This window comes from Barbus barbus (assembly GCF_936440315.1).
Source record: "Barbus barbus genome assembly, chromosome: 27".
Lineage (NCBI taxonomy): Eukaryota > Metazoa > Chordata > Actinopteri > Cypriniformes > Cyprinidae > Barbus > Barbus barbus.
The window spans coordinates 13,655,807-13,683,741 of NC_136755.1; the positions used below are offsets into that span (position 1 = coordinate 13,655,807).

Here is a 27,935-nt window from a genome sequence, read left to right on the forward strand (position 1 = left end):
AAACGGATCATGCGGCATACGCCCTTACACTCCCCACTCGCGCGTTTAAGTTTATTTTCCAATTAATACAACGCTGAAAATCCACGTTTCTATCTTTCTCCCAATGAGTCACTGTTAAAGGAGCGCTAGGATACACTCGCTGTTTACAGCCTTCATCACTGTCTAAATAATTTCCAGGCGTGAAAATAATCGTTAAGGGATTTCCACCTCTGGGCTCACTGTTTCAAGACTAAAGCAAATGAAATGAAGAGAGCGACTGCAGCACGAGCTTACAGCATCTCTCTCTCCCTCCCTCTCGCTCGCTCGCTCCATCACTCTCTCACCTTTCCAAAGGTGTGCCAACTACATAAACACTTATATGGTTGTAAGACTATTACTAGCCTATATATATATATATATATATATATATATATATATATAATTTGCTTTGATTTGCTTTGATTGCGTGCATAATAATATAATATAATATAATAACATGAATAAAAAAAGTGAAAGACAAATTTAGTGCTTAATACGCAATGAAAGAAACACAATTTGCCAAACAACAAACATAATGTGAACCATAGGTGAAATATCATCAACATCACTCGGTCGGTGCGTTAGCCTAGTTAGTATTCATTTATTTTCAGTTTTTACTTTAGTCTTAAATTTTGGTAATTTTGTAGTTGTGCCCCCCCCCCCCCCCCCTAAATATAGCTAAATGTAAATATATATATATTTTTATATTATTGTAAATTTTATTTCAGTTATAGTCATTTTTAATTTTAGTAAATCAAGTTAAACTAAATTAAAATAAGAAATGTTAACAACAAAAAAAAAAAGTTTACGTTTACTTTATTTCAAGTACAATTATTTTTTCTTCCCGCGAAGACTCCTACATCCATTCAGGTGACGTAAATGATTTGTAGCTGTTTGCGTAATTGTTTTTGTTTATATTTGAAATTCAATACAATATTCAATCTAAACATTCCAAGGAAGGCAGACGCAAGCCACAAACAAGAAAATCACGATAAGAGAAACCTAAATGATAATTTTTGTCTGGAGATACATGTAAAATGTTTAAAAGACCGTGTGATAAGACAAAACCTCGGCGTTTTGGGGACGCATTAGGACCATTTCCCAGGTCAGTGTGGATCCATCCCTGTACACCAGAAGACAGTCTGGACAGAGCCTGTGGTAGAGTGTTGAAGCGCTCTGTTCTGGCCAGCAAGGGAGTTTGGCCGCATTTACCAGAAAATGCGCATGTGTTTGCGGAAGACGGTAATATCCAGAGCTACAGAGGACATTATGGCAGTCTATGCACTCAGTAAGTTACGACAGAATATATGGCTTTTTACTTGTGTGGTTTAGTAAATGAGTCTGACCAGACTCTGTATCGGATCCTACAGTAACTGAGTGTAAATACACAATGCAGCATTAAAGCTTTACTAAAATAAGTCAGCTCTGAGGTGGCTTTGATGCAGCCTTTCTTCTGTGTATACCTACACTGTTATTACAATAGAATATACAGTGTATATACAATATCATGCAATTCAAAATGTATTGGCATTTACAGAAATAAATGTTATGAGAACATTTTTCATATGAACAATATGATATAATATGATAATATGCATATGAATAATAAAATTGAATTAATTAATACTACAGACAGATTTATGTTTAGAAAAATACATAAACATGTTTCTATAAAGATTCTTATAAATGTACACATTCACATTTACTAACTACATTTATTTAATCATTTAGTCACAACAAAGTTTAAAGCTGCATAGATTGTACTTTTAAATAAGGCATCATCATCTTTGTAAAGGCCCTTTAAGTCAGTCTTAAATTGGACTGAAGATTTGCAAAGTTTTACCAACGAAGAAAGTCAGAGACTGATTCCCTATTGCGTGAATTACCGTATGCAAAATCTGGCCATGGCAGCCCATGCTAATAGATCTCCCATCTGTCCCCGGTGGTCCATGGAAACACCTACCCCATCTATTTTAGGTAGACCACGTAGCAATGGTAAGATCTCCTTGTGTTGTTGGTTTGAACCCCATTGCACGGTAGCAATAACAAAATCATGAAATATTCATACTTGGAGACAAAATATGCGCCATTTACAGCAGTAACATGCAAAGAAAATTCTCTGGAAGTTCATGTTTGGTTAATGGAGGGCTTGTTTACCTTTTAACATAAAAATATTTGGTACTTTTTGTGCTTTCAATGCATCCATCTCCACTAGTATCTGTTTTGGCCTGTGAATATTTTCAGTATAACAGTATGACTTGCATTCACAATGCACTTGCAGTTTGAAATAATGCATGCTGCTTCTTTTTCAGGAGCGCGGGGCATCAAAAGTTGGACAAGGTCATGTTAATGACTCAGCATAACACGACCCAGACTCTTCTGCAGGGGCATGTTGATGCCACGTGTTCATGTTTTCCTGATGAAAGATGCAAACATGGTCATGAACCTGACAAAACCATAAAGATCATAAGTCAGGAAGAGGCTGAAAGAGATAAAACTGAGGAGTTTCTTGAAGAAATTCAACCTAAACAGGTCACAGGGAAAGTAGACATCCCTGAGGAGCCCTCAGATGAAGACTTTCCTCCACTTCCACCTCCTGCCTCACCGCGGGTGGACAGGCCACCACAGCAAGCCCCCGTCAGTAAAAGTGGCTCCTATAAAGCAACTGTCTTAAAAGGAAAACCAAACATCCAATTGCATGGTGGAAAACCACAGAGGGCTCAAAAACTAAATAAAAAAGAACATCCAAGAGTCTCGGCTAAAACAACCCCAAAAATAGAAGCACAAACAGCCCAGGGCTTCATTGACCAGCCTAGTTCCCCCCAAACAGAAAGTGCATGCAGAGAGAAAGTTATCCTGGAAGAACAAAGTTCATTGCCAAGCTGTTCCCATCTACCTGTGTTTGCAGACTTCCAAATAGCAGATGAGCAGATTATACCTAAAGATCACGCATTTGAAGGTAAATGTGATATTGATATTCCATAACATCCCCACCACGCTCATGTCTAATAATTTAAATCTAAATCTAAAACCTAATATATTTTCATTCATGCTCATGGTCATTTTAGTTTCCAGTTCAGCTCCTAAATTTTAAATTAATTTGAAGTGCAGTAACAAGCAGGATGCAACAAATTTTAATTTAAGCAGAATTGAAAGATATGTAAATAACTGCACAAAGTGTCATTTTAACTAAGAAATGTATACAGAAGAAAACTGATTTGGATAGATGTAAACTTGCTGTTCTGATTGATCTCATCTACTTAATCACATGTTAATTCAAAAACAGCAAGTTAAAAACCTAACAAGGACAGCTTGGGTAGTTTCTGATAAATTTCTGGAGAACAAGACGACAAGCATTATTGTGTAATATTGCCAACAGTAAACAATAAGTTAATATTGAGTAACTTACATCTAGACACAATATTGCCAGTTTTAAGCCAACAAAAATAGCTTGATTTTTTATGTTTATTATTATTTGTATTTTTTATTTCCCTGAGATTTTGTAAATAATGACAAATAGACAATATTTTTCAGAGTGTGTTTTTGTGCTGGTGCTGACTGGTTTGTCCTGTAATGGATAAATTAAAAAATGAGATACTTTATGAATCTAAAAATGCCAGTAGGTGGCGGCAAGTCATAATGAGTCATTGAGTCATTCATTCAAACTATTTGTTAAAATGGCTGATTCATTCGGTCATTGAATCATTCATTAAACTGATGAATTCAGTTATAAAGCACCACTGTATTACTCAGACATGCAAAACACTTATGCAGTGGATTTATTTGGAAATTGTTATTGACAAAAAGCAAAAACTGTAAAATGTAGCTAAAAATGAAGCACCACCTTGCAGTTGTTCTCTTAATAAACTGCATTACTTAACATGTGTGTGTGTGAGTTGGTGGGAAATGCAGTGACTGAAGAATGAGTGGATACTACCAGAGTCATATCAACCTCCATTCCAACTTATTGTACTGTGCAGCTGTGAGTTGTATATATTGTGAAATGACAAGTTTTTTAGTACAAGTAATTTTTATCTTACAGACATAAACAGACATACTCATATTGGTATATTGTGTCTCGGTAGTTTATTCCAGGATAGCAATTATATAAACACCATTTAAGGTAAGGGTTCCATAGCGATAACATTCAACCTCATGCCGTCTTGTCGGCTTGGGAATCTTTTGTAGTGACACTGCATGGCACTGATGTACGACTTGCATTAGCTCAGAGGGAAAGTATTGTTTTTGTTAGCAAGGAAGGCTATGGATGGTTCTCAGTCAGCACTCTCCTCAGGGCACGAAAGGAGCTCCTCAAACCCAAAAAGTCACTCATTATTTTGAAAATGAAAAAAAAAAAACATAAAGAAGAGAGCATTGGCCCAAATCAATATATCCATTTCCTCTTGATAATGGAATCCGTTTGTAATAGCAGTCTAAACAGAATCGATTTGCAATCTTCATGTTTTTTCTTTTCTTTCTCTCCTGCCATCTCTTTTTCTCCCTTTACTTCTGCCAATGCTTTTGCATCCTAAAGGCCAAAGGGTATGTGCAGATTTAGATAGTGATTCATGTATAGGCCTATTGCACAACAAAACAAAACAAAATAAAACATTTGAATGTTTGTGTATTTGTATTAAAAAGTATATATAGTTACAAATGTTCAATACAGTTACCCTTTGGGGACCAATAAAGATTTGATTTTTATTGATTGATTTATTATTTATGTTAATCCTTAACTTAAGCACTTAAAAAGGCATTGATGTTGACATAGTGCTTCATATGTAAATTTTGTTTTGCTGATTTTCCTTTCTTAATATGGCATATGGGATTTGCCTAGTATTCACGATCCTCGTGTATTAATCCTGTCACCTGTTCTTCCTAAGGTGGAGACGTGGAGTTGGGCAGGAGTGCAGATGGTGCCCACATGGCACAGACCCGGGCTGGCAGCAGTACTGGGAGCGTGCAGAATGCAGCTGGGCTTCTTGACAATGCCAAAGGCCATATATACCACGAGGATGTCACTGTTGCAAAGACAAAGGCCACAGGTCCAGGCTCTGGTGAAGATGATTCACTTACATTAATCCTGTCTCTCATTGTTCATTCTGTTTCTCTCTCTGTTTACTAAGTGCGTCCTCTGTGTTTGCGATTACAGACATGTCAATGCTAGTAGATATGGACAGGATCCAGACTTGGAACAGCAGTGGAAGGTGTCCCCTACAAAATGCCCAGTTCTTTACAGCAACGGGTCATGGCCCGTGGTCACTGCCGGCCAACTGTTTCCTGTGGTTCTCTGCACCTGAGGTACACCCCAAATTTGAGCATTTGCACTGCTGACATTTACTACGCTGTAAAAAAAAAACACTATAACAAAAAAACAACAGGACCCTTTGAAATTCATTTATTTCACGCTAAGTATGCTACAAATAAATTTACATATTTATGTGCTTAATAAAATAACCCTACAATTGTACTTTTAGTATACTAAACTGGACTACTTAAAGTCTGCTAAATTGGAAGAACTAATTTCATACTTAATGCACTTTAATTGTGCGGAAGTAGTGCTGAAGTTATACTAAAAATATACTGAAGTATATTTGATTGTGCTTAAGTGGAATGATTGCAAGTATACGTCAGGTATGCATTAAATATCTTGAATTTAAAGACTGATGCTATTCAAAGATCATACAATCCTCATCAACAGTGACATTAAAACACATTTTAGGCTTAATATTAAGTAATGTGCATTGTGCACAAGTAGTACTCTGATATAAAAAGTATGATTAAACTTTATTTAGTCTGTAAAAATACAGCAAACATATTTACAAAACAACCTGTACATTTAAATTTTTAATTGACAAAAAAAAGATTAAACTGGTAAATCCAACAATCCATTTCTGCAGTTTTTCAGCAAGCTGAGGAATATATTAACAAAATACCATCAAATATAAGCTGTCACACAGGAAATTCTGGGAATGTCACATTTAGGTTTTTCACTGTAAAATATAAGATGACTTGTTCTTTTACACTTCCACAAACTACATGTAGAATTACATGAAATGTAAGATTAGCACTATTACAGTTTCTCACCGTATAAGAAAACTTAGTTAACCAATTAATAGGTTTTTACTGAAGCATTTTTTAAGTATTTACAGTTAAAATTAAAATAATTTTTACAGTGTACTGTGGTTTTTCTAAATTTGGTGAATGTGGGATGATTTTACTGGACACATAATCTGATGACTGCATGACCTTCTCACTTCTCCTCAGGGATGATTAGTTGCATGGAGGTGTCTGAATGAGTTTGTGTATGATTAAAGCGAGAGGCACATTAAGATGTTTAATATTCGCTGTGGCACAGAATTTAGCACAAGGAGAGACTGAGATGTCAGTAGGTAACAAAGAACAAGAGGCCAATTAAACTGCCATGTTTGATGCAAATTGTTGATTGAACATTTGTAGCAAGGTCAATTTAATTGATAGGTCATGCTTGTTATGATTATTATGATTATGTTTATTCTATTTTTTTCTCTCTCGAAATGTGGTGCCACATGTTGCTCGAGACAAGAGTGATTACTTTCAAGAGTTTGAAGAAACTTTTCTGCTTCGTGACCAGCCCTGAAGTGCATTTACATGAACAGAGTGCTTTAAAACCAGGCTGTGTGCTGTTGCTAGGCTACACAGGTTTCTTGTTCTTGGGCAATTAGATTTTTCATCTAGAACTATCAGGGAAACCATTATTTCATCATATAGGCATAATTTTGGACTGGACAATTGTCCTTGTTGAATTTCTCAGTCTTAAATTATTTATTTGGTCGGAAGGGATGAGAATTTCAATACTGTTGAAAATTCTGAAATGAAACCGCTTCGGGCTCTGGGCTGCTGTTCTCCTATTTAGTTATAGTGCAGAGGAACGATAGCATTGAGGTGCTAAAACAAGAGAAGAGATAAGAAAGAGATATAAAACATAAAGTTGAATAAGTTCTAGTTTTCAACTTCTTAATTATGTGTTGACCAGTAGGCAGATGAGGAAGTATATCATTACCATGTTGAAATGTTTGTCAAGATTTTGCTAAGAGACATTCACTGCCAAATTAGAAAAAAATATATGATTATTGATAGCACTGTACAAAAAGAGTTTATTGTGCTGTTTTGTCTTAAAGCAATAGTTCACAAAAAACCGACTCAACTTCTTTACCAATCAAGGTGTAGGTGAGTTTATTTATTCATCATATGAACAGATATGGAGAAATTTAGCATTATATCACTTGCTCACCATTGGATCCTCTGCAGTGAATGGGTGCCGTCAGAATGAGAGTCCAAACAGCTGATAAAAACATCACAATGATCCACAAGACTCCAGGTACCACTTAACTTAATGCCTTGAGAAGTGAAAAAAGTCCAAAACAGTTTTAAACAAGTATGTTGGTGGATTTTGATGTGAAAGAGCATCAGAATTTGTTTCTTACAAACATGCAACTTTTTACTTTACAAGACATTAAAAGATGGACTGGAGTCATGTAGATTATTATGTATTTATCAGCTGTTTCGACTTTCATTCTGACGGCACCCATTCACTGCAGAGGATCCACTGCTGAGCAAGTGATGTAATGCTAAATTTCTCCAAATCTGTTTCGACGAAGATACAAACTCATCTACATCTTGAATAGCCTGAGGTTGAGTACATTTTCAGCAAATTTTCATTTTTGAGTGAACTATTCCTCAAATGGCGTACATAATCTTGTCATGTAATATACACATACAAACACTATGCAGTTATATTGCAATGTTTAAAAAGGAAAAGGAGTGTAAGAGCTTTTACTTACATGTGGGTTTAAATTGGATCTGCTCATACTGTCTCATCTTTTCCTTTTCATAGAGATCAGGACAGTCTGAAACAAAACTAGAAAAGTTCCCTTTCGAGGGAACTTCGAACTGCGTCCTCTAAGGGTTGCTATGGGGAATGGCTCGGCGTGACCGGTGTCTTGAAGCATACCTAATCACGACAATAACATTGGCCGGCGACAGCCTATGACGTTACCACCTGCCCGCGCACACTATAAAGGAGCGCCGGGAAAATATGTCATTCTCTTCTTCGTCTTCACTGACCGTTTGTTTATGTTAGCAGAAGCTAAGCACGACTAGGAGTGCATGTTCTCTCGCACGGAGGCTTTGTTCTGATACCCGCAGTTTCACACGGCTCACGGGTTGTGTTTGTGTGTGTGTGTGGTGAAGAGCAAGCGCGTTCAGCTCTCGAGGGAGTTGAATGCGCTCGTGTGCTCATCGTGATGCATTCGCGGGACTACTGAGAAAAAGGGAAGGGGAGTGCTTCACTTTTTACCCAAATTGTAATACCCGTGTCTGCATGAGTGTGTTCGCCTCTCGCTGGAATAGCGACGCATTCGTGGCGGCAGCTCTGTTCTCACTTGATTCGGAGGTAATCTAGCACGTGGGCGGAGCATATTTAGCTCCCGTGGGAACTGAATACACACTGCGCATTGCGAGTACGGTGAGAATTATCAGGGAACAGGGAAAGGACCTGACGGGAAATCTTCCCTATCTGTAATTTCCCTATCAGTAAGGAATTATGATGTGGGTATCTGTCTGCAGTTATTGGACAGATGATTTATAACATGTTCTAACCACATTATACTGCACTCCGTGAGCCCTCTCGATGTGGATATGGTCTCACCTGTCAGTACTAGATCCAGCCTGGATGATGGCCTACATCTTCGGCATCATGCTCGCTGGATCATGCAGCCAAGTCGCTAGGCTTCTGCGGGAGCCTCCTTGGCCTTCAGGTCCCAGTATAGCGCTGCAACCCAGGACTTGCGGGTCCTCCATTCAGGCTGAGCCTTTTTTGGAGATTATTGCTTCGTGATGTGCTCCCTGAGCTCCTGGCTGGGTGTTTGCTTCGAGAAGCTGCCCCAGCCAGGATGCGCTACTCGTGTTTCGCATCGAGAGGCTTCCTGAGATTTGAGTCACACTATCCTTATGGTCGAACTAGTGAATCGCCCCTCCGTGGAGTGGAGTTGAGTACACTGCTTTCCCGGAGGTACGAGTGAGAGGTGTTTCTGCGGAAACCCTTCCTGAGTGCTTTAGCTCTGAGGAGCGATAGCTCTTCAGACATGTATGGTTTTTGGCTAACCCGTTGGTCTATCAAGATGGAGAGCGTAGGACTACGTTCACCTACTAACAGATGACAGTCTCCCTTTGGGTGCTGCTGGACTGTCCTTTTATTCTGGCACTGCCTTCTGGTCGAGCTAGGGTGTGCTCCCCTCATTGCGAGAGCTAGCTATGCACCTCCTGTTCCCAGTTTGTGTCGTAAGGGGCTGAGAGCGCCGCTCTGAACATGGCAGTGCTCCAAAATCTCACTGCGGGAGGTTCTTTATAAGCTCTGAGGCTTGCTGCCTCCCTGTTGAGTTACAATGTTGGTCAGGCCTGGCAATGCTCTCCTCACCTAGAGGTTACTTTTGAGCTTGCCACTCCCGGTCGAGGGTCTGAGGACTCCTCTCACTGGGTTCTGTTCGCCCTGGAGCTCAGTTGAGCAGCAACTTCAGGTTGTTAGGCTCCTCTCTACCTCCCTGTCAGGTTGATGTCCTTGTTGGTTGAGCTCAGCAGTGCTCCCCTCACACTAGAGGGTCACCAATGAGCACGCCGCTCCCAAAACTGAGCGTCTGAGTCCCTCTCCTATTTTGAGAGTTAGGCCAGGTTGTTGGGCCACCTTCTGCTTCCCTGTTAGGCTGTTTTTTGGTCGAGCTAGCATTGCTCCTCTCACCATAGAGAGTTACCTATGAGCATGCCGCTCCCTTCTGAGCGTCTGAGTTCCCTCTCATACTGAGAGTTAGGTTCTCCGCTCCCCGGAGCTCTGTGATTCAGCGGCCTCAGGTTGTTAGGCCCCTCTTTGCCTCCCTGTTAGGTTGCTCTCCTTGTTGGTCGAGCTAGTATTGCTCCCCTCAGCATAGAGGGTCACCTATGAGCATGCTGCTCCCACCCGAGAATATTTCAAATCCATGATATGGTAAGTGCGCACGCATGTCTCTGTGCACTTTCTGAAAGCCACGTTGTGGTAAGATCGCACACCTATATTTTTGCGGTCTTTCTAAAATTCTGTACCGGTATGGGTTACGCGCTGCGGCTTCGTGCCCATTCTTTGAGTCGGTCAGGCCCCGGTTTCACCTTGGGCTCCACTCTACCTATGTATCCCCAGTGATACTACTTGAACAGGGTGTTGCTACCAAGGATCTGTTGAGACAGTTCCTTCAGAGAGCTCTTGCAGAGCAAGCAGTAGCCCCTGTATGACAGGCCAAGACTTAGTTACTATCCTAAGCGCTTGGTCGAATCCCCTTAAAGGAATCTCTTCTTCTGATTCCAAGCCTTTGAGCTCTACCCTGGGTCCAGGAGGCCCGGCCATTTCGAAGTTCCCTGGAAAGGGAACGTCTCAGGTTACGTATGTAACCATGGTTCGAACGAGACACTGCGTCCTCTAGGTTTGGTGCCATGCTTCAGACGCATATGTACTTTTGAAAAACCTTCACTGTTTACTACACTATACTTTTATCATCTCTTCAGTTTGCATAACCTTAACAGGGCAACATGAAGATATGATGTGCATAAAACATTTAGCATTAGTATTCAGTTCTAGTCAGCAGATTTTATATTGTACCTAAATGTTTAATGTCTTCACTTCATGGATGGCCACCCTTGGTTTTGGTATGTAATTTTTATTAGACTCAAAACAAAACAGTGTTTCTTCTTCTTCTTCTTCTTTAATACACTAAATGGATTGTTAATGAACTGTCCTACAAATTGTTTATTTTTATACCTTTTTTTCATTATGCATCAGGAGCTTTCAAAGAAGCCTCTTGACAGCTCTTTCTTGAAACAGGTTCAAAATACATTATTGTTAGCATTGAGTTTTGATCTATTTTAGTGTATTTTAACATAGTCTGCTTAATATATGATGTAGCCATCAGTATAACACTTAATAAAATAACCTACTTCCAACATTTATTTATGTACTAAGCAAAGCAGCTTCTTCAGACACGTCACAGTGTCCAGGTTTAAAACAAGGCATTCAAATATCTCTGCCTGCTGTTACCGTAAATTTTATGGAATTTTTTTACAGTGTATATTTGATTGTGCTAAAGTGGAACTGTTGCAAGGATTGCATACTTCAGGTACACTTTAATAATTCACAGTACACTTTAATATCTTGCATTTAAAGACTGATATTATTCAAAGATCATACAATCCTCATCAATACTGACATTAAAACACATTTTAGGCTTAATATTAAGAATTATTGGGCACTATTATTGTGCATTGTGCAAAAGTAGTACTCTAAATAAAGTTTAATTATTATTATTATTATTTTTTTTAAAAATATAAGTAAGTCTCAAGTAAATATGTTAATAGATTAGAATGATACTTAGCATGTAATAAATGTGTTTTAAATATGTTACTTTTTTACTAGGACCATTAAAAATAGTTTAAATGTAATGAGGCCTGGTTTCACAGGCAGGGCTTAGACTAAGCCAGGATTTGGCCATAGATCAATTAAGACATTTAAGTAATTTTTTATAAAAGTGCCTTAGAAAAAAACATTGCTGGTATCCATCTTGAGACAAAACAAAAGCACTGATATATTTTAAGATCAGTCAGTGTAAGTTGCTTTCAGTTGAAACAGATCTGACTTACATTTTAGGCTTAAGCCTTGTCTGTGAAACCAGGGCTATAAATGTCATGTGGAGTAACCAAGTAAAAGTGGTGCAACCAATAAATCTAGGTATGGCATATTTTCTATTTACCTAGAATACTATAATAATATAATGTTATTAATAATATAATTATTTACAAAAAATTAAGCTAAAAAGGATTTATATTTTTAAAATGTACAAATTCATTCATTAACATAAAACTTTTGGGCAGCTGATCACATATATGATTCCACAACCTGAACCAACCTTGTCATAAAAAGGTAAAATGATCTGATATTTAAAGACACATATTGATCTTGTCACTGTACATATTCAAGAAATACAATATAAAAGAAATCACAATAGTAACGGATTTTACCAAACTGCTTTATAAGGTTTCTGTTTCAAGAATTTCGTCCCTATATTGAGGATGATTTTTTCATTATTGTTATATTGTAACTTAATGTCCCCAAATAATATCAAAATGGTAATATGTCAAATGTTGTTTATTAAAACGTCATTATTTGTATGAATTTCTTTAAATGTATTTTGGCAGATAACCAAAAACTATTGTCACCACATTGACCCTATATGAATATTCTATTAGACAGGTGGCCGATGTGCTAGTTTCTTATCTTGTGTGACAACTACAAAATTACACTGTATTGCCAAAAATACTTAGTTGTCACGAGAACGGTTTCTTAATGTGTCAAGCCCTTCACAACCTTACCTTATGGAACAATGGTCACAGATGTGAGGATGAATAGATGGGGAAGATAGAAGTGAAGGGCAGACAGATGAGCATTAGGGTGACGATCATGTAGCATGGTAGCGACTGACGATCATGTAGCCAGCGCTGCGAGGGGAACTAATTGAATATGGGAGATGCTATTTGTATGACTGTCTCTGGTGATGGATGCCCCTCATAAGAGCCCTGAAATTTGAGATCATTCTTCAATCTTCAATCTTCAGTTATCTGCACTTGCTTCCTCTTTCATTCCCCACAAGCGGTTTGTACCATTTGTTTTCACTCTCCCTTCATCATACTTCGCGTTTTATCATGTAATCATTAATCACACGTCAATGACATGACTGGAACACGAGCGCTTGTTTCTGTCCTCAAACGGCATGCAAGGGTGCAATGAGGGCAAGAGGGGCTTATTAGCAATGCATTATGGGAAGCCTGCCCAGAGGACTCAATAATTGTGGACACCTCTGCACCCCTAAGCACCTGTGGATGTGTGTATGAGCGGCTGTGTCGTGGCCTTGGAGGTCGGTGGCTGTCTGAATGAATCAGCACTTTGCAGTAATCTGACGGTATTATTTAGTGAGGCGTTTGGCTTGGCCGATAGTAGTTAAGTCACACTGGTTATTGTGAATTATGAACCCCTTTCTTTGACTCGCACCCAGCCATTTGTATCCATAATTTGCATTCATTCATCACACCTTAAATTTTGTGGGCTGTGTAAGTACTTTAGGTGTGTGTGACTGGGAGTTGCTGTTGGTGTGTATGTGCCTGTAGACTTGCTTTATAAAGATATATTATCTGTGTGTAAAAGGAGGTGAACGGAAGATTGGGGTAAAAGTCATTTGGACACTAAAACAAGATAATCGTATCAAGTTCAATCCTTGGGACACATTTTTAATAGATTTCTAAGTAAGTGTTCCTTAACTACAGAAAGGTTTGGCACTGAGGAAAATACAGTGTCTTAAAACACAATTTACAGTACCATAGAATAATTTTGTAATTATTATATGTATTTATGTAGGTATGTATGGTTGTGATCAAAATTTTACATACACTTTTTTAACATAAGAGGGATCATATGAAATGCATGTTATTTTTTATTTATTTAGGACTGACCTGAATAAAATATTTCACATAAAACGTTTACATTTAGTCCTCAAGAGAAAATAATAGTTGAATTTACAAAAAAATGACCCCGTTCAAAAGTTTACATCCCCTTGATTCTTAATACTGTGTTGTTACCTGAATAATCCATTGCTGGGGTTTTTTTTTTTTTGGGGGGGGGGGGGGGGGGGGGGGGGGGGGGGGGGGTTGTGTGTGTGTGTGTTTTTTGGTTTTCCAGCATCTTTTGCACTAAATAAAAAAAATAAATAAAAAAAATAAGATATTTAGGCGAAATAAGAACAATGAACACATCTTCATTCTGTTCAAAAGTTTATTGAATTGTTTGTTCATTTCACTATTTTTATAATTTTAAACAAGTAATTCTTCAGGTTTTTATTATGAATTAATTTATTTATTGAAGTTGAATTTTTTAATCTGGAAAAAGGGTAAAGCAAAATTAATACAGGATATTTGAAAAGAAGCAAAAATGAAGGCATGACAAGTTTCTAAGACTGTTTTAATGTGACCTTCAAATAACAAAAATGATTAAATAAAAATTGTATTAGAAAAACCAGCCCTTGGGACAAAAGAAAAAAGAGGAACATGAAGAACATGACTACGACTCCCTATAAGATGTAGCAGTTGTGATAACAGGCTAGCAATCATTCCCTTTCTTAATACATTTCCAAAACAGTAGAAATGTTGAGACTGAAAGGTTGTCTCCTTGAAATGCCAATCAAAACATCACAAGTTTTCAACAGTTATAGGTAAACATAGATTTAACTCAGAGTTTCATTTCACATTACTCTTTTAAGGTAAAATAAATATGTTTGCACTTTCCAGTGCCTCTGAACTTGTGTACGTTCAGCTGAATAATTTATTATGATATTGTGATTTTGTGAAGGGTGAATCCCGGTTTTTGAGAAAACAGATGCAAAGGAGTGTCTGTGTGAGTCTCATATCAGCTGTAGAGTAACAGCTGAAGTGTTGGATGCTCTAACAACAGGAAGTAAATGTATTACCTCAGCGACACTGTCACATTCATGTGAATACAATATATGGCTCTGATGATATTTATGAGATGGGGGAACTAAAAGGGGAGGTATAGACTGCTTTAGATCGAGCCGCTTTGATGTCATGTCACGACTGTGAATCTGGGGGTTTATACATCTGAGGTATAAAAAGAAAAGAAAATGAACATCCTCTCTCACATAGATGGGAAACAGAAAAGAAGGTTATTTTCTCTTTATGCTTATTTTACAGAAACAGTGACATTGTTTAGATGAAAAAGATGGAAAATTGGTGAGAGATTGCTCCAGAGAGCAGTTTGAAGTGCTTTGTTTGATGTAAATATTACATGCTGTTTTTTTCATTGTTACTCAAACCAGAAGAAATCCAAAACAACACTGCAATGTTTCAAGATTACTAAAAATTGTACATTCATTTAACCCTTATATTCTGAGTGAGAGTCCAATGCCATTTAATAGCTCCAAAATATTTAACATTGAAGTATCAGGTTAATATTTAATCACTTTTCTTAATCTTATGAGAACTAATTATGAACAAAACTTGATGACATGCATCCCACATTCTCCATTAGAAAATTTAACATTACTTTGGGGCCTCAAATACCTCAGATATACAATGCCCTCCATATGTATTGGAACAGTAAAGACAAAATTGCTCTATTGGCTGTGGAGTCAAGACATTTGAAAATATGATTAAAAGATGAAAATGAGACAAAACTACAGAATGTCACATTTTATTATTAGCCGTTTCAACACAGATGTTTTTCCAAATACAAAGAACAGCATTTTAGAGTTCATCCCACTCATTGATGTGAGCATAAGTATTGGGACAGTTGAACATAAGGCAGATATAAAAGATTAAAAGCTATTATTTAGTTTCAGATCCCTTGCGCACAATCACAGCAGTGAGTCTGTGACCCATAGACATCACCAGACTCTTGGTCTCATCCTTTGAAATGCTTTTCACAGCCTTTAATGCAGCCAATTCCAATTGTTGCTTGTTTTGGGGAGTTTCTGCCTTTATTCTCCTCGCCAGCTGGTGAAATTCATGTTCAATCGGGTTTAAATCTGGAGATTGACTTGGGCAATCTAAGACTTTCCATTTCTTTGCCCTTATAAATTCCTTGACTGAACTGGCAGGGTGTTTTGGGTCATTGTCCTGATGCAATATGAAGCACTTCCCATTGAATCTGGTAGCATTTTCTTGAATATTGGTAGGCAAGATGGTTTTGTACCCTTCCAAATTTATTCTGCTACTGTTATCATACATTAAGTCATCAGTAAAGTTGAGAGGGCCTGTTCCAGAGGCAGCCATGCATGCCCATGCCATGACACCACCTCCACCATGCTTTACAGATGAGGCTGTATGCTTGGGATCATTTGCAGTTCCCCTTTTTTCTCCACATTTTTGCTTTCCCATCACTTAGATAAAGGTTCATCTTTGTCTCATTGGTCCATAAACACAGTTCCACCTTTGAGCTTTTTTGCAAACTCTAATCTTGCCTTTCTAGTTTTGGTGCTGGTCAGAGGTTTGCATCTTGCTGTGTAGCATCTGTAATTCTGTGTCAAAGTCTCCTGAGGACAGTAAATTGTCAGAGCATCACCCCAGCTTTCTGGAAGTTGTTGGTGATTTTACAGACATGTCTTTTAGGATTAATTTTCACAGCTTTTGTGATTTGTCTGTCATCAACTACTGTTGTTTTCTCAGCCGATCAGGTCATTGTTGGTTGCTGGTGTCGCTGGTGGTTTCCAAACTCTTGATTTCTCCATGCCCTTTGTTTTTGCTTTAGCTCTAATTTAATTCCTCTTTATTTTTAGCATCCAAATTGCTTGCTTTTCTCTCAAAGTCAGCTGCCCCATCTTCATCCTGGTTTGTGTGTGTCATCATCGATTGCAAGATTCAGAATACAGAAGTAATGGATATAACTGATATGACACATTCTCTGCTTTTAATATCTGAAGAATTAATGCAACAGGACACAGCTGATCACTTAGAAAGACCTGTGAGGGAACTGTTCCAATACTTATGCTCACATCAGTTAGAGGGATGAAACTTTAAAAGTGTTGAACTTCTTAGCTGGTAAAACATCTATGTGTTTAATCATCCAATAATAAAATGTGGCATTCTGTAGTTTTGTCTCATATTCATCTTTTAATCATATTTGTAAATGTCTTGACTCCACATCCAACAGAGCAATTTTGTCTTTACTGTTCCAATATTTTGGAGGGCACTGTAATTTGAATAAATGCAATTAATGTTTTATGTTACAAATTTCTGACCAGCGTCCACTATTGTGAAATACACTATTGTTGCAAGTTATTTATTTTTATTTATAGATTATTTGTATTTTTCTACATTGTGATTTACTAGAGTCAAACTTACCAGTCTAGTTTGTGGTAAAACACATTATTACACTACTTACTAAGAATACTTAATGTTGACTAGTCAGCAATGCCATCCATTTATTTTAATTAATTTTATTTAATTTTATCCCCCTCCCCCCCAATAGTTGTCAGGAACAGCGATGTTTATGTTGCTCAAATCACTCTGAAAACTCGTTCTTTTTTTTTTTGTTTTTTTTTTTTGTTTCATACAAACAGGCCCCATCTTACATCTCAGGGATCCTTCTGTTATTTTGTGAAAATGACAGACTGACTGTATACTGTTATGTTTTACAAAGCTGCCAGACTGGTTTTGGATTAAGTAAAAAAAAAAAAAAAAACATTTGAAGGGAAAATAAGAGTTTAAAGTTTTTCATGTAAACTTTTGTTTTTTAACTCTTTTAACTTATTTTTATAAATTATTGTACACCTTTTATATAATTGTGTTTAGTTATTAATTGACAAATAACCATAGAGAGGCAAAACCATTTACACATTAAAAAAATACTTTACATACTGTAAATAAAAAAAAATTAAAATACTTTAAAATTATGATAATATAATTTTTTTAACTGATTAACTGTTTTTTTTTTTTTTTACAATAACATCACATCACTGACTTTCATAATTTATATCTTCTGCATATTTGTCATACAGATGGACCCCTTGCATATGGTTGTCAACCCCCTATTTTCCTCCAATTTTCTGCCTCCCCCAGGATTTGGCATGAATCCATACTATATTGTTGGAGACTTCTCCCTGTGGCCTTATCATCATGGCAACTAGTAAGAATGCAGTTTCACACCAGTTGAGATGACACCTCCCATTGCTAGGAAAATTAACATTTAACTGAAATGAACTAATGCCTCTTATTAAAACAGAAGCTGTAATCTCCAACACAATGTTTATACAGCTACATTTATCTATAGCATTTATTTATTTTTTAATGTGTTGTGTTGTGTTGTCTTCTTAATAATCACACTTTATTGATTGGAAGCTAAAGGTCAAAATGAGCTATTTTACTCAGAGCAGGCTAAGTAAAAGATATGTCATGTCCTGCTATATTAAGAGCTTACCAGGATCAGATTCAATAATATTCATGTCATTGCTGAACAGAGATCATAATTACAGGCATTGAAACCATAATGGGAAGGGTGGAAAACCCTCGAACCTATCCATAAATCACTGATATAACAAGACATCTATCGCTTTGTACTGTTGTTTATCCAACAGCCATACTACACACCTCTATTGTTGAATTAATGTTAATTCTCCATCTTATCTTACCCGCAGTGTCAATTTTCCAGGCAATGTAAATCCGTCAGCAGCGGGCAGACAGCACTTCACGTGCCCAGCGAACGGTAAGGTTGATTTGCTCTGTTCTTTGAGGGGAAAACTGTAGCACGGTCTGCATCAGTGAGAAGGTGAGGTGAAGTGTGCTACATTATATTTCACGGGTCATCTGAGCTCCACAATGAAGCCCCCACCAAGCAGAAACACGCTTGCTCAAGTATGAGAATGTGCACGGTGACATTTGTAACCTTCCATTGTCTTTTTTTAAGTGTGACTAGAGGCTAATTCCATTCGCGAGATGCGCCGCGTTTGTGAATGACACATGCTATTATGTTGCGTTTAAAGCCTTTCACTTATGCACTTATCCAAGGTAAAAATTCCTAATTCTGCTCATTCAGAGATGAAAGCCATTTAAAATGCTCTGCCGCCGAGTTGCAGTGGGCTTGCAATTAAAGATAATGGGATAACATTTTAAGGGAAACACTGCAGAAGATGTTGTGCCAAAAATGTTGTCATGTTTTCTTTTTTACACTCAAATTATAAAACTAAAAGTCAACAAGACTTACTGTAAAAAGCTATTAACCTGAAATTAAGCTCTCACTGAAAAGGCCATTGGTAAAAGCTACAATTAGGTGCAAAACAAGATATTTGGAATAATATATCAACACACATTTGTAGAGAAAACAGCATTCGTGCTCAAAAATGATTGTCATGGCATTTACTATATAGTGATTTTATCCCCACACTTTCTTTGTCACTCATAGCAGTCAAGGTTAACTCATTTGTGTACAGCAGGAAAGAACTTTTTATCAGTGATAGCTCACACCAATCCCTCAGTTTATGTATGTTTGGCTTGTCAAATACCATTCTTTCTTTGACGTACAAAAATACCATAGCCGTGTGTCTATAGAAGTTGAGTTCAGGCTGAACTTCAGAACTTTTCAGGCAGACTCCAGAGAGACCATCATGCTACAGTACAGCAAGGAACCACAAAAGGAATTTTGACAAGGCCAAATCAGTATGAGAAAAAAGTGAGATATATACCACAGAACAATAAAATGAAAGGAAAGTCGCTGGTTGATATCTTTATGGTGCATCTAGTGGCGCTGCATTGCTTCAGTACGCTTCAATATGCCGTACAGTATGTGGTCCTGATTATTACGCCAGCGAGGAACACAAGAGCCTGTCTATCACTAGCAGTTTTATGATGAGTCACTAGCAATGAGATTTCTGCCTCTTCATGGCATCTGCTGCCAAGTGCTGCATCTGTGATTTCACATTTTTGGGATGCATTATAAAGCTGTAAATGTCCTTTCAACAGACAGCCATAGAATGAGAATGATTACACTGCCAACAATTAGTCACTGCTGATGATCTGCAATCAGTTACAATAATTATTACAATAGCAGTTATGTTAGGCAGGATCAGGGCAGACTTTTTGGCCTGGGCCAGTGGGGGTAATGTTTCAGGGGTATGAAAATCAGGACCCTCTGTGCATACAGTGTGAGCTGACAGCTGAGCCCCTGGGGCCCCTAGGGCCCTTGGCACATCTATTGCTAACTGATTATGGCCATTGGGCCCCCAGACCCATTTGAATGCTTAAAATGTTATGTAAAAAACAAACATTCATACTTACTTTCATGTACAAGGACCAAATTAATAATAATAATAATAACAATAATAATAAATAAATAAATACATATTTATTTATTTATTTAACATTGATTTACCAATCAAATTCCTTTAATCAAACTATTATAAATATGTAAAAAAACAACAACAAAAAAAACAAGTTGATTATATATATTTGTTTTATTAGTTTTTTTTTTTGCTCACCTATAAGTGTACTGAATCTGGAGAGAAACATTTAACTAAATCTATCAATAGAATGAATGAATGAATGAATGGTAAATAAATCATCTCCTTGCAGCCATATTTCCAAATGATTTCTACCCAGTCAACAGAACATACATTGAAATCATAATAATGTAAAATTTGGTACATTCTTCTATTTCTTCTTATGTATTTGTCTCATAATAATATTTAAATTATAAAATAATTCAAAAGTAATTGTTATTATTAGTATTATTATAATTAACAATATTATAATAATTGTAATTAAAATATTATAATTAGTAGTAGTATTAGTAGTATATATGTATATGCATTTGTCTCATGACAACAACAATAATACTAATAATAACAACAATAAAACTAACAATAGTTTTAATAATAATAATAATAATAATAACAATAAAAAAAAAAATTATTATTATTATTTATAAAGTATTTTATGATATATGTTTTCTTTTTTTCGATAAACTACCATCACTCCTGCAATGGCAACTTCAAAAACTCCAAAAACATGTATCCATGATGTGGCCCTGAGCAGGACAACATCACGTCACAATGGGAATCATTGTAGCATCTTTTCAGACTAAGCGCCCTTTTGGTCTTTCTTTTTGAGTGTTTCTCTCGGAACAAAAAATTTCATCATCTTGCACACAAAAGCACACACTTGGACGCTAATAACCCGGAGCGCAGATGCGCACCTAAACAGCGGCCGTGACGAACTGAGCATGCGATCAATCAATAATACAGCGCCCTTGCAGTGCTGCTCAGATCGTCTTCCCCCTGCCCTCCTGTGTCTGAAATATTTAAAGCGCTTGACATCAAATGAATACATTAATTTTAATTATGCACATATCAGCTCTCGATTGGTACAAGCTGCAAGATCTCGTAAGGGACACTGCTTTTCTCTGCATCTCGGAGGAAGTGTGCAAATAACACACACCACATGTTGCTTTGGCCTCTTTAGGCTAGATGTCCATACACACCTCTAAATGAAACAAAGTTTATTTGCACTCCCCTGTTCTCAGCCCATCTGGGATGGTTAGATTTTAGGAGCTTCCAGCATCGTATAAAATAAATTCACAAACATAGAATTACATCAGAACATGCTAGGAAAAGTTTCACAACTTCATGATTTACCCCAAAATGCAGCTCAAAATGTGTGTGTATATATATAAACAGAGGTCCATCTATTTCAGGTAACTCACCTGGAAGTTAATTTATGTCTCCAAATGTGTGTTCCATCTATTGTGCCAAATAATTATTTAAAAGTAAAATCTTGAAACAGAAATGTGATGCTTGAAGTAATTCTTCCATTTTTCTCATTGCAGTTTCTCCAGGGTTCACATCAGCAGATGCCTTCACATTGTTCTGACCACCTGTTTTGTTCTACTCTTTTTGTTGTTTTGGCTGTTTTTACTGTTTCTGTTAATCAGAAGTTGTCATGTACTCCATATTGTATATGGACAGTTTTATAAAGCAGTTACCTCAGATAAAAATGTGTTGTGTGAGCATTTTATTTTTAAGCATGTAGGCTTTTCTATCTGAAGGCTGCAATTTGTAGGTCTGCCACATATACAACAAAACCATTACATCAAGGTAATTCACTGAGAGGAAACAAGATGGAAATAAATCATAAACAGACATTGAAAAAAAAGATAAAAGTATGTCAATAGCAGACTCAATACAGATGTTATTAAAAAGCCTAAGTTATATAATATGTATCTAAATCATTGCATCTCCACTGTGGAATATAATGCATATTTTATCATGCAGATTAAATATTTAGGATGCATATAATTTGATATTCTCTTCCTGGGGTTTTTCCTGTCTACTTGCAGTAAAGTTCCTGTCTAATTTTTGTTTTGTCATTTGTATATGTTTCTCTTTGATCAGTAAGTGTCCTGGATTATAAAAATGGAACATACAATCATTACCTGTTGGCACCAAACAATCTCACACAGTCTAGAATTCTGTTGTTTTTCTAATATCAGCATGGATGTTAAGTTAATATTGAATAACTTGAGTAAGATGTTAGATACGAAAATGGCCAGTCACTTGTTTGAAGTCTAAGTCTCAACATGAAGTCTCCTGGTGTTTCTGAATAAATCGCTTGAGTAAACAATTGAATCAATCATAAAGGTGGTCACTTATGTCATTCCTGAATGAATTAGTGCTTCTGACTCAATCAGTTGAATTAAAGAAGGCTCAATCAATAGAAGAAAGTCCCTTGTTGCCACCTACTGGCTCAACAATGTAACAAGCAAAAAAAAAAAAAAAAAAAAATCCAATAATGAAAAGACCAACTTAAACAAGGACAGAGTGATTTAAATATTCAAAAGTTTCAAAGCTTTTTCCCGATCTATGTTTTTTTTCTATGCAAACGTGCTAGATGGTTTGCACTGGGTTCTCGCATCTTTTGTGGCATCTTGCACATGACATGGCAAAAACGCGGCGTTCAAAGTTAAAATAGATTGAACATTTAAAAGATGCATCTCGAGTCCCACATCTCACATTTTTGCATTCCACTGTGTTGTTATTTTAAAATAGTTTTTCTATGTGAACAAGCACTACACAGACCTTCGTTCGCTACGTTCGTGCCTTTTGCAGAGTGATAAAAACGTGGTGCTCATGTTAAAATAAGCTAAAGTTTTTATTTAAACACATATTTTCCCTCATTCCATGGTCCCAGTCTCACGTTTTTCGAAGCAGAAACAATCAAATACAAGGATTGGAACTCATTTAAATGGCACGTTATGTAGCATTCTGACTTGTTTTAACATTTTACACACACTTCTTGAGTGTGTTGCACAGCAGTAAGGAGAAGAGATTTTCTAATAAAATATAGATTTTTAAATATGAATAATGATTTTCTTTTTTTTTTTTAGAAAATGAATAATTGTTTAAAACCGAGAGGGTAATCTCATCATGAAAACTGCACATTCACTATTTATAATCCAAATGACGACTTCTTAATAATATAGTAATTTCTTCAATATAGAGCAAGAGATGAAGAGAAAGGAAGAAAAACTACATAAGAGTGATGTGTTTTTCCCTATATGCCTTTATCAGTATTGGCCACTCAGTATACCTGGCTCCTGCGGTCTCATAAAAGCATTAGATAGAGTGAGTGAAAATATGTGTGTTAGGCTCCGCTATTTTCAATCATAACTCATCAGAGATCAGCCTCAAAAACAAGAACAAGAGCAAGCGTGCGGTGCAGAAAACAAAGCGGATATGGCAGGCTCTGGGAGAGAGAGAGAGAGAGCAGACTGAGGTGAATAACTTGAGAATGTAGAGAGCATTCAATTAAGACCTGAACTGCAGGCTTCATTAAGCGTGAGAAGGCAATGAAAATGACCATCCATCAAAGGGAAGTGCTTGGGCCAAGGCAGCCTGCAGATACAGCCTCTGTGATATGCTTTTATGACAGTGCAGTCCAGCCAACTCCCAGAATGCACAGTAGAGTACAGTGCCGCCACACTGCTCTTCAACATAAACTCTCTCTTGTTTTCATGTTCGCACAGTTATTATCATTCTTTTTTTTTAAAGAATTGGTCGTCCCAAAGATGAAAGCTCTGTTATTTACTGACCCTCATGTTATTTTACACCCATACTCTCTTTAAAATAAAACATTCTTGAATAGTTTCATGCAGAACCTATATGGAACACTTCCACTGCACAAAATGTTCTTTATGTTGGAAAAAGATTCTTTAGGTTATTAAAATGTTCTTTACAAATGGTTGTTCTGTGAAAACCCCCTTTTGGAATCTTTATTTTTTATTTATTGGAACACAGAAGAATATTCTGGTCATTCTTTCCCAAGCCATTATAATAGAGTACAAGCTTAAAAAACGACACAAAAGCAGCATAAATGTATCATAAAAGTTGATTATAAGTTCTTGGAGAAAAACAGAATAAAAATTAAGTTGTTTCACTGATAATCCTTCTTTCCAGCCATTGCAAATGAATCGACTTTGAGAACAAAAATAGCAGATTTTGAGAACGGAATCATTATAGTTTGTAAACGAATCAGACTGGTTTTGAGAAGCCAATCAGCTGATTTAACAAAAAGATTTGACTCTGAGAATTGTTTATGAATACTTCACTAGACACCAAGGTGAAATTTTTTATCTAGTGTTTAAAATTTAATTTGAAACCTTTTTCTCACACAAAGCTATCGTATGGCTTTCGAAGACTTGGAATACAGCACATGAGTTGTACGGCCCAGTTTTAGTATATATTTATAGTGCTTTTTTTGTTATTTTGAAACTTTACAGTCCCAGATCTCACTTTCATTACATTAAAAAGAGGGTCCATGATATTCTTCAAAAATTCACCTTTTGTGTTCCGCAGATGAAAAAAGAAAGTAAGTATCATGGGAACCAAAAAGAGAAAAATATGACAGAAATTTTTCTGTGAACTATTTCTTTTAACATTTTTCTCCCGTTCTAAGTCTCTAAACTATTTGATTCCCACTCTTCCAGTCTTTTTCCAACATTTCCAGTGCTTAATTTTTTTATTAAAAGCATCAGTGAAGGATTCAGTCGAAATACATAAACCTTGAGACATTATTAAGAAATTTCAATGACGTTATACATGATTCTCTTTATTCTCACAACATATCTACAAATAAGAGAGTTTCCCAGTGGGTGCCTCAGCCTAACGCCGTAGCTGAATAGCATGAGGTGGTCGCTGAACATCAAGCGTTTTTCACAACATGAACCTGAACACAAACGTCATGATCAGAAACGGAGCCTGGATTACACACAGTCCTTCACAGGCCTGATCACTCGCAGACGGAGAGCACTCGCGGGCATGAGTCTGACTGCAATGCCTTTCTCATTTTGGAATGACTGATGGAGTTACTTTACCTCCCTCAATGCCTCCTGCCGTCTGACATGCAGAACTCTGACATGCAGGGAGCGTGTGGCCTTCTGTCATTTAAATCTTTATGTGAGCCTCCAGCTCTTCACAAATGCAATACCACAGCTCGCTGTGACAAAATACGACATATCAAACCAGGGCCGCCTGCAGAATTTCATCTCAGGGTAAGCTCAGAAACCTGACCATGCTGCTTTGTGAAGTGCATACAAATTAAGCATGATTTGAATGCCATGAAGTAATATTAATAATAAAATAATAATACTAATAATAATGTTAATAGGCTTAATGTGCAGTCACATATAACATTGTTTGGTGAATTTTAGTGGGTGAAATCAGTCATTTCAATAAGAAAATTTTTCCAGTACAGATTTTGCAACGGGTTCAAGCGATCTCATGAGAGTGGGTATCAATAGCACGAGTTTATGTTTAGATTTGGCATTCTATTTATAGGCAGAAATTGACTTTGGCCTACATATTATACGCAATGGGTAGGATTAGGGTTGTGGGATAGATCATATGCACGCGAAAACTGCATATTATATGCACGCCAAAGTCAATTTTTGCGCAATAGCACGATTTTCTGTTTGTATTTGGCGTACTATTTATACACAGTTTCTTAAGCCGGCCATACAACTTCACTCTAATAACAATAGACAATGGACCTTTTTTGGCCTTGAAAAGTCACTAATGAGATTGCAATTTCCTATCTAACAGGAAATGTTCTTAGAACGTTCTAGCAAGGTTCTCTCAAAGTTATGAACAAATGTTCTTCCAGTAACGTTAATAGAATGCTTGTTTAAAGTTATCTGGTCTTTAGGTTCGCATTGTTCGCATCATCAAACCAAAAAAACAAATATATATATATATATATTTTTTTTTATTTTTTTTTTAAACATTTAAATAACCAGACATTGAATAACATTAAGAAATAACTTGTTCATTACTTACTAGAAATTAAATAGAACATATTTTGTTAGATGGGTCTAATAATACAATATCTGCAAATTAATTTGAGATACACCCATACCATCCCATAACACCCATAACATCATGGTAGAGCAACAAGGGCATTCAGTACAACCAGATGTAGGCGATATTTTGGCTGATAGTGAAGTTAACCTATATTAAAAGATCACAAAGGTTAAAAACAAAAGTGAGAAGAAATATTGATTACTGATATACATATATATTTTGTTGGCAGATCTTTAATTCAAAATGACCCCAAATGTTGTCTTTATTTGCAAAGCTATTTTAGATAGCTCACTCCATCATCACTTAAAGGAGTAAGGTGAAGGTCACCAGTGCCAGAAGGATACAGGCATGACAATTAAAGCTAATATGCTTTTTTGATTTTAATATTGCAGTGAGGTCAAACTGACTTCAGTCATAATGGAAGAGTTAATCATAACTGCTAAGTTTTTCAATAAGAAGACAGCAGACAAGCTCTTGATGCTGAAGAGTAAATAACTGATTATTCATCTACACATCTCATTCAGAGCAGCACATTTTAGTGTCGCAAAGTAATTAATATTTCACAGCACAGCAGTAGCTTTTGAGCAGATGTACATAATTGCCATCATATCCACATGTGATGATATCTCCATAGCTCTGTCGTTTATGCTTTTCAGGATGCCTGCACATTTTAATTTAATATCATTTAATGGTATTTTGTAGTGGTTAAGCATTATGTTATGAGCTCACAAATTTTAAGCATTTTACAAAAGCATACAAATAAATTCTCATACTTTTCCATATATAAGAACAGTTCATTAAATGCAACATCAAAATAATGTATAACAAACATTTTTGGAAATAAATTCCAAGTGTACTTCCATTTTAAATTAAGTTTTTGAAAAATTAAATTTATGATCTTACACTGCCATTCAAAGGTTTGAGGCCCAGTAAGATTTTCTAATGTTATTGAAAGAAGTCTAACCAAGGCTGCTGCATTGATCTGCTCAAAAATACAGTAAAAACAGCAATATTGTTGTCACGGTCACCAGGAGCAAGGCGCGAGGAGACTCACAACGTCTTTAATTGAAATCAAATGCCAAGGAACCCAGGAACATGGAGAATCAGGAGATATGATGCACACAAATGACACATAACAGCCAACACCAGACTAAGGGAAGCACAGGGCTTATAAACCGAGGAGTAATAAGATAAATAAATGACACACGGCTGGGGACTAATAAATTGATAAACCTAAATCCGGACAGGAACAGGAACTAACCAAATATGGGCACGAGAGGAAGGGAAACACAGGACACTGGGATATACTGTAAGACTGACAATTGTAAAGTATGATTACAATAACTGTAAATATTTTAACAGAATTTATTCCTCTTTTGGGAAAGCTTTCTAATATGCTGATTTTCTGCTCAAGAAACAGTTCTTCTTATTATTATAATATTATTATCATCAACAGTTTTGCTGCTTAATATTTTTATGGAAACCAAGATGCATTTTATTCAGGATTCTTTGAGGAATAGAAAGTTCAAAAGAACAACATTTATTTGAAACTTTGTAACATTATAAATGTATTTAATGTGTCAGTTTGTTGTGCCTTTGCTGAATAAAAATATTAATTTCCTTCTAAAAATATATTTTAAATAGTAGTGTATGTCTTAAACAAATGATTTATTTTATATTTTATTTTATAGTGCCATTTCTTGGCATTATTATCAATTTAAACAACCTTACTTGAACTCTTGTCCCTTGCTGCTTCTTAGTAAATAAACAGGCAATCCAAATATAGCAGACCTTTCTTCTTCTATTGAAGTGATATAGATTTCCAAAGCTGGACAGAGCACTATCTCTGAGAGAAGGACACAGACACAAGAGGGATGCTAATGGCTCGTTAACATGGTTTTAGTGCAGCGTTATTAACATTTAGATGTTCCATGTCTAAAGGACCGCAGAGAGGGA

General features: G+C 36.5%; 1 protein-coding gene across 1 annotated transcript; it reads left to right on the plus strand.

The window, feature by feature from the left end:
- The first annotated feature begins 957 nt into the window (after positions 1–957).
- Positions 958–21,613, plus strand: c19h1orf94 (chromosome 19 C1orf94 homolog). Its single transcript, XM_079380604.1, has 7 exons — positions 958–1,306; positions 2,331–2,977; positions 4,902–5,075; positions 5,171–5,319; positions 17,634–17,761; positions 18,270–18,337; positions 21,452–21,613. Exons 1-7 carry the CDS (start codon positions 1,056–1,058, stop codon positions 21,493–21,495), a joined length of 1,461 nt encoding a protein of 486 aa, XP_079236730.1. The 5' UTR covers positions 958–1,055; the 3' UTR covers positions 21,496–21,613.
- The last annotated feature ends 6,322 nt before the right edge of the window (positions 21,614–27,935 follow it).

Coding starts and splice junctions, on each gene's coding strand:
- c19h1orf94 (XM_079380604.1), top strand. CDS start 1,056: ATGTTTAAAAGACCGTGTGATAAGACAAAACCTCGGCGTTTTGGGGAC. Junction 5,320..17,633: donor TGTGGTTCTCTGCACCTGAG/GTACACCCCAAA, acceptor TTTGTCATACAG/ATGGACCCCTTGCATATGGT. Junction 17,762..18,269: donor CCTTATCATCATGGCAACTA/GTAAGAATGCAG, acceptor TCTTACCCGCAG/TGTCAATTTTCCAGGCAATG.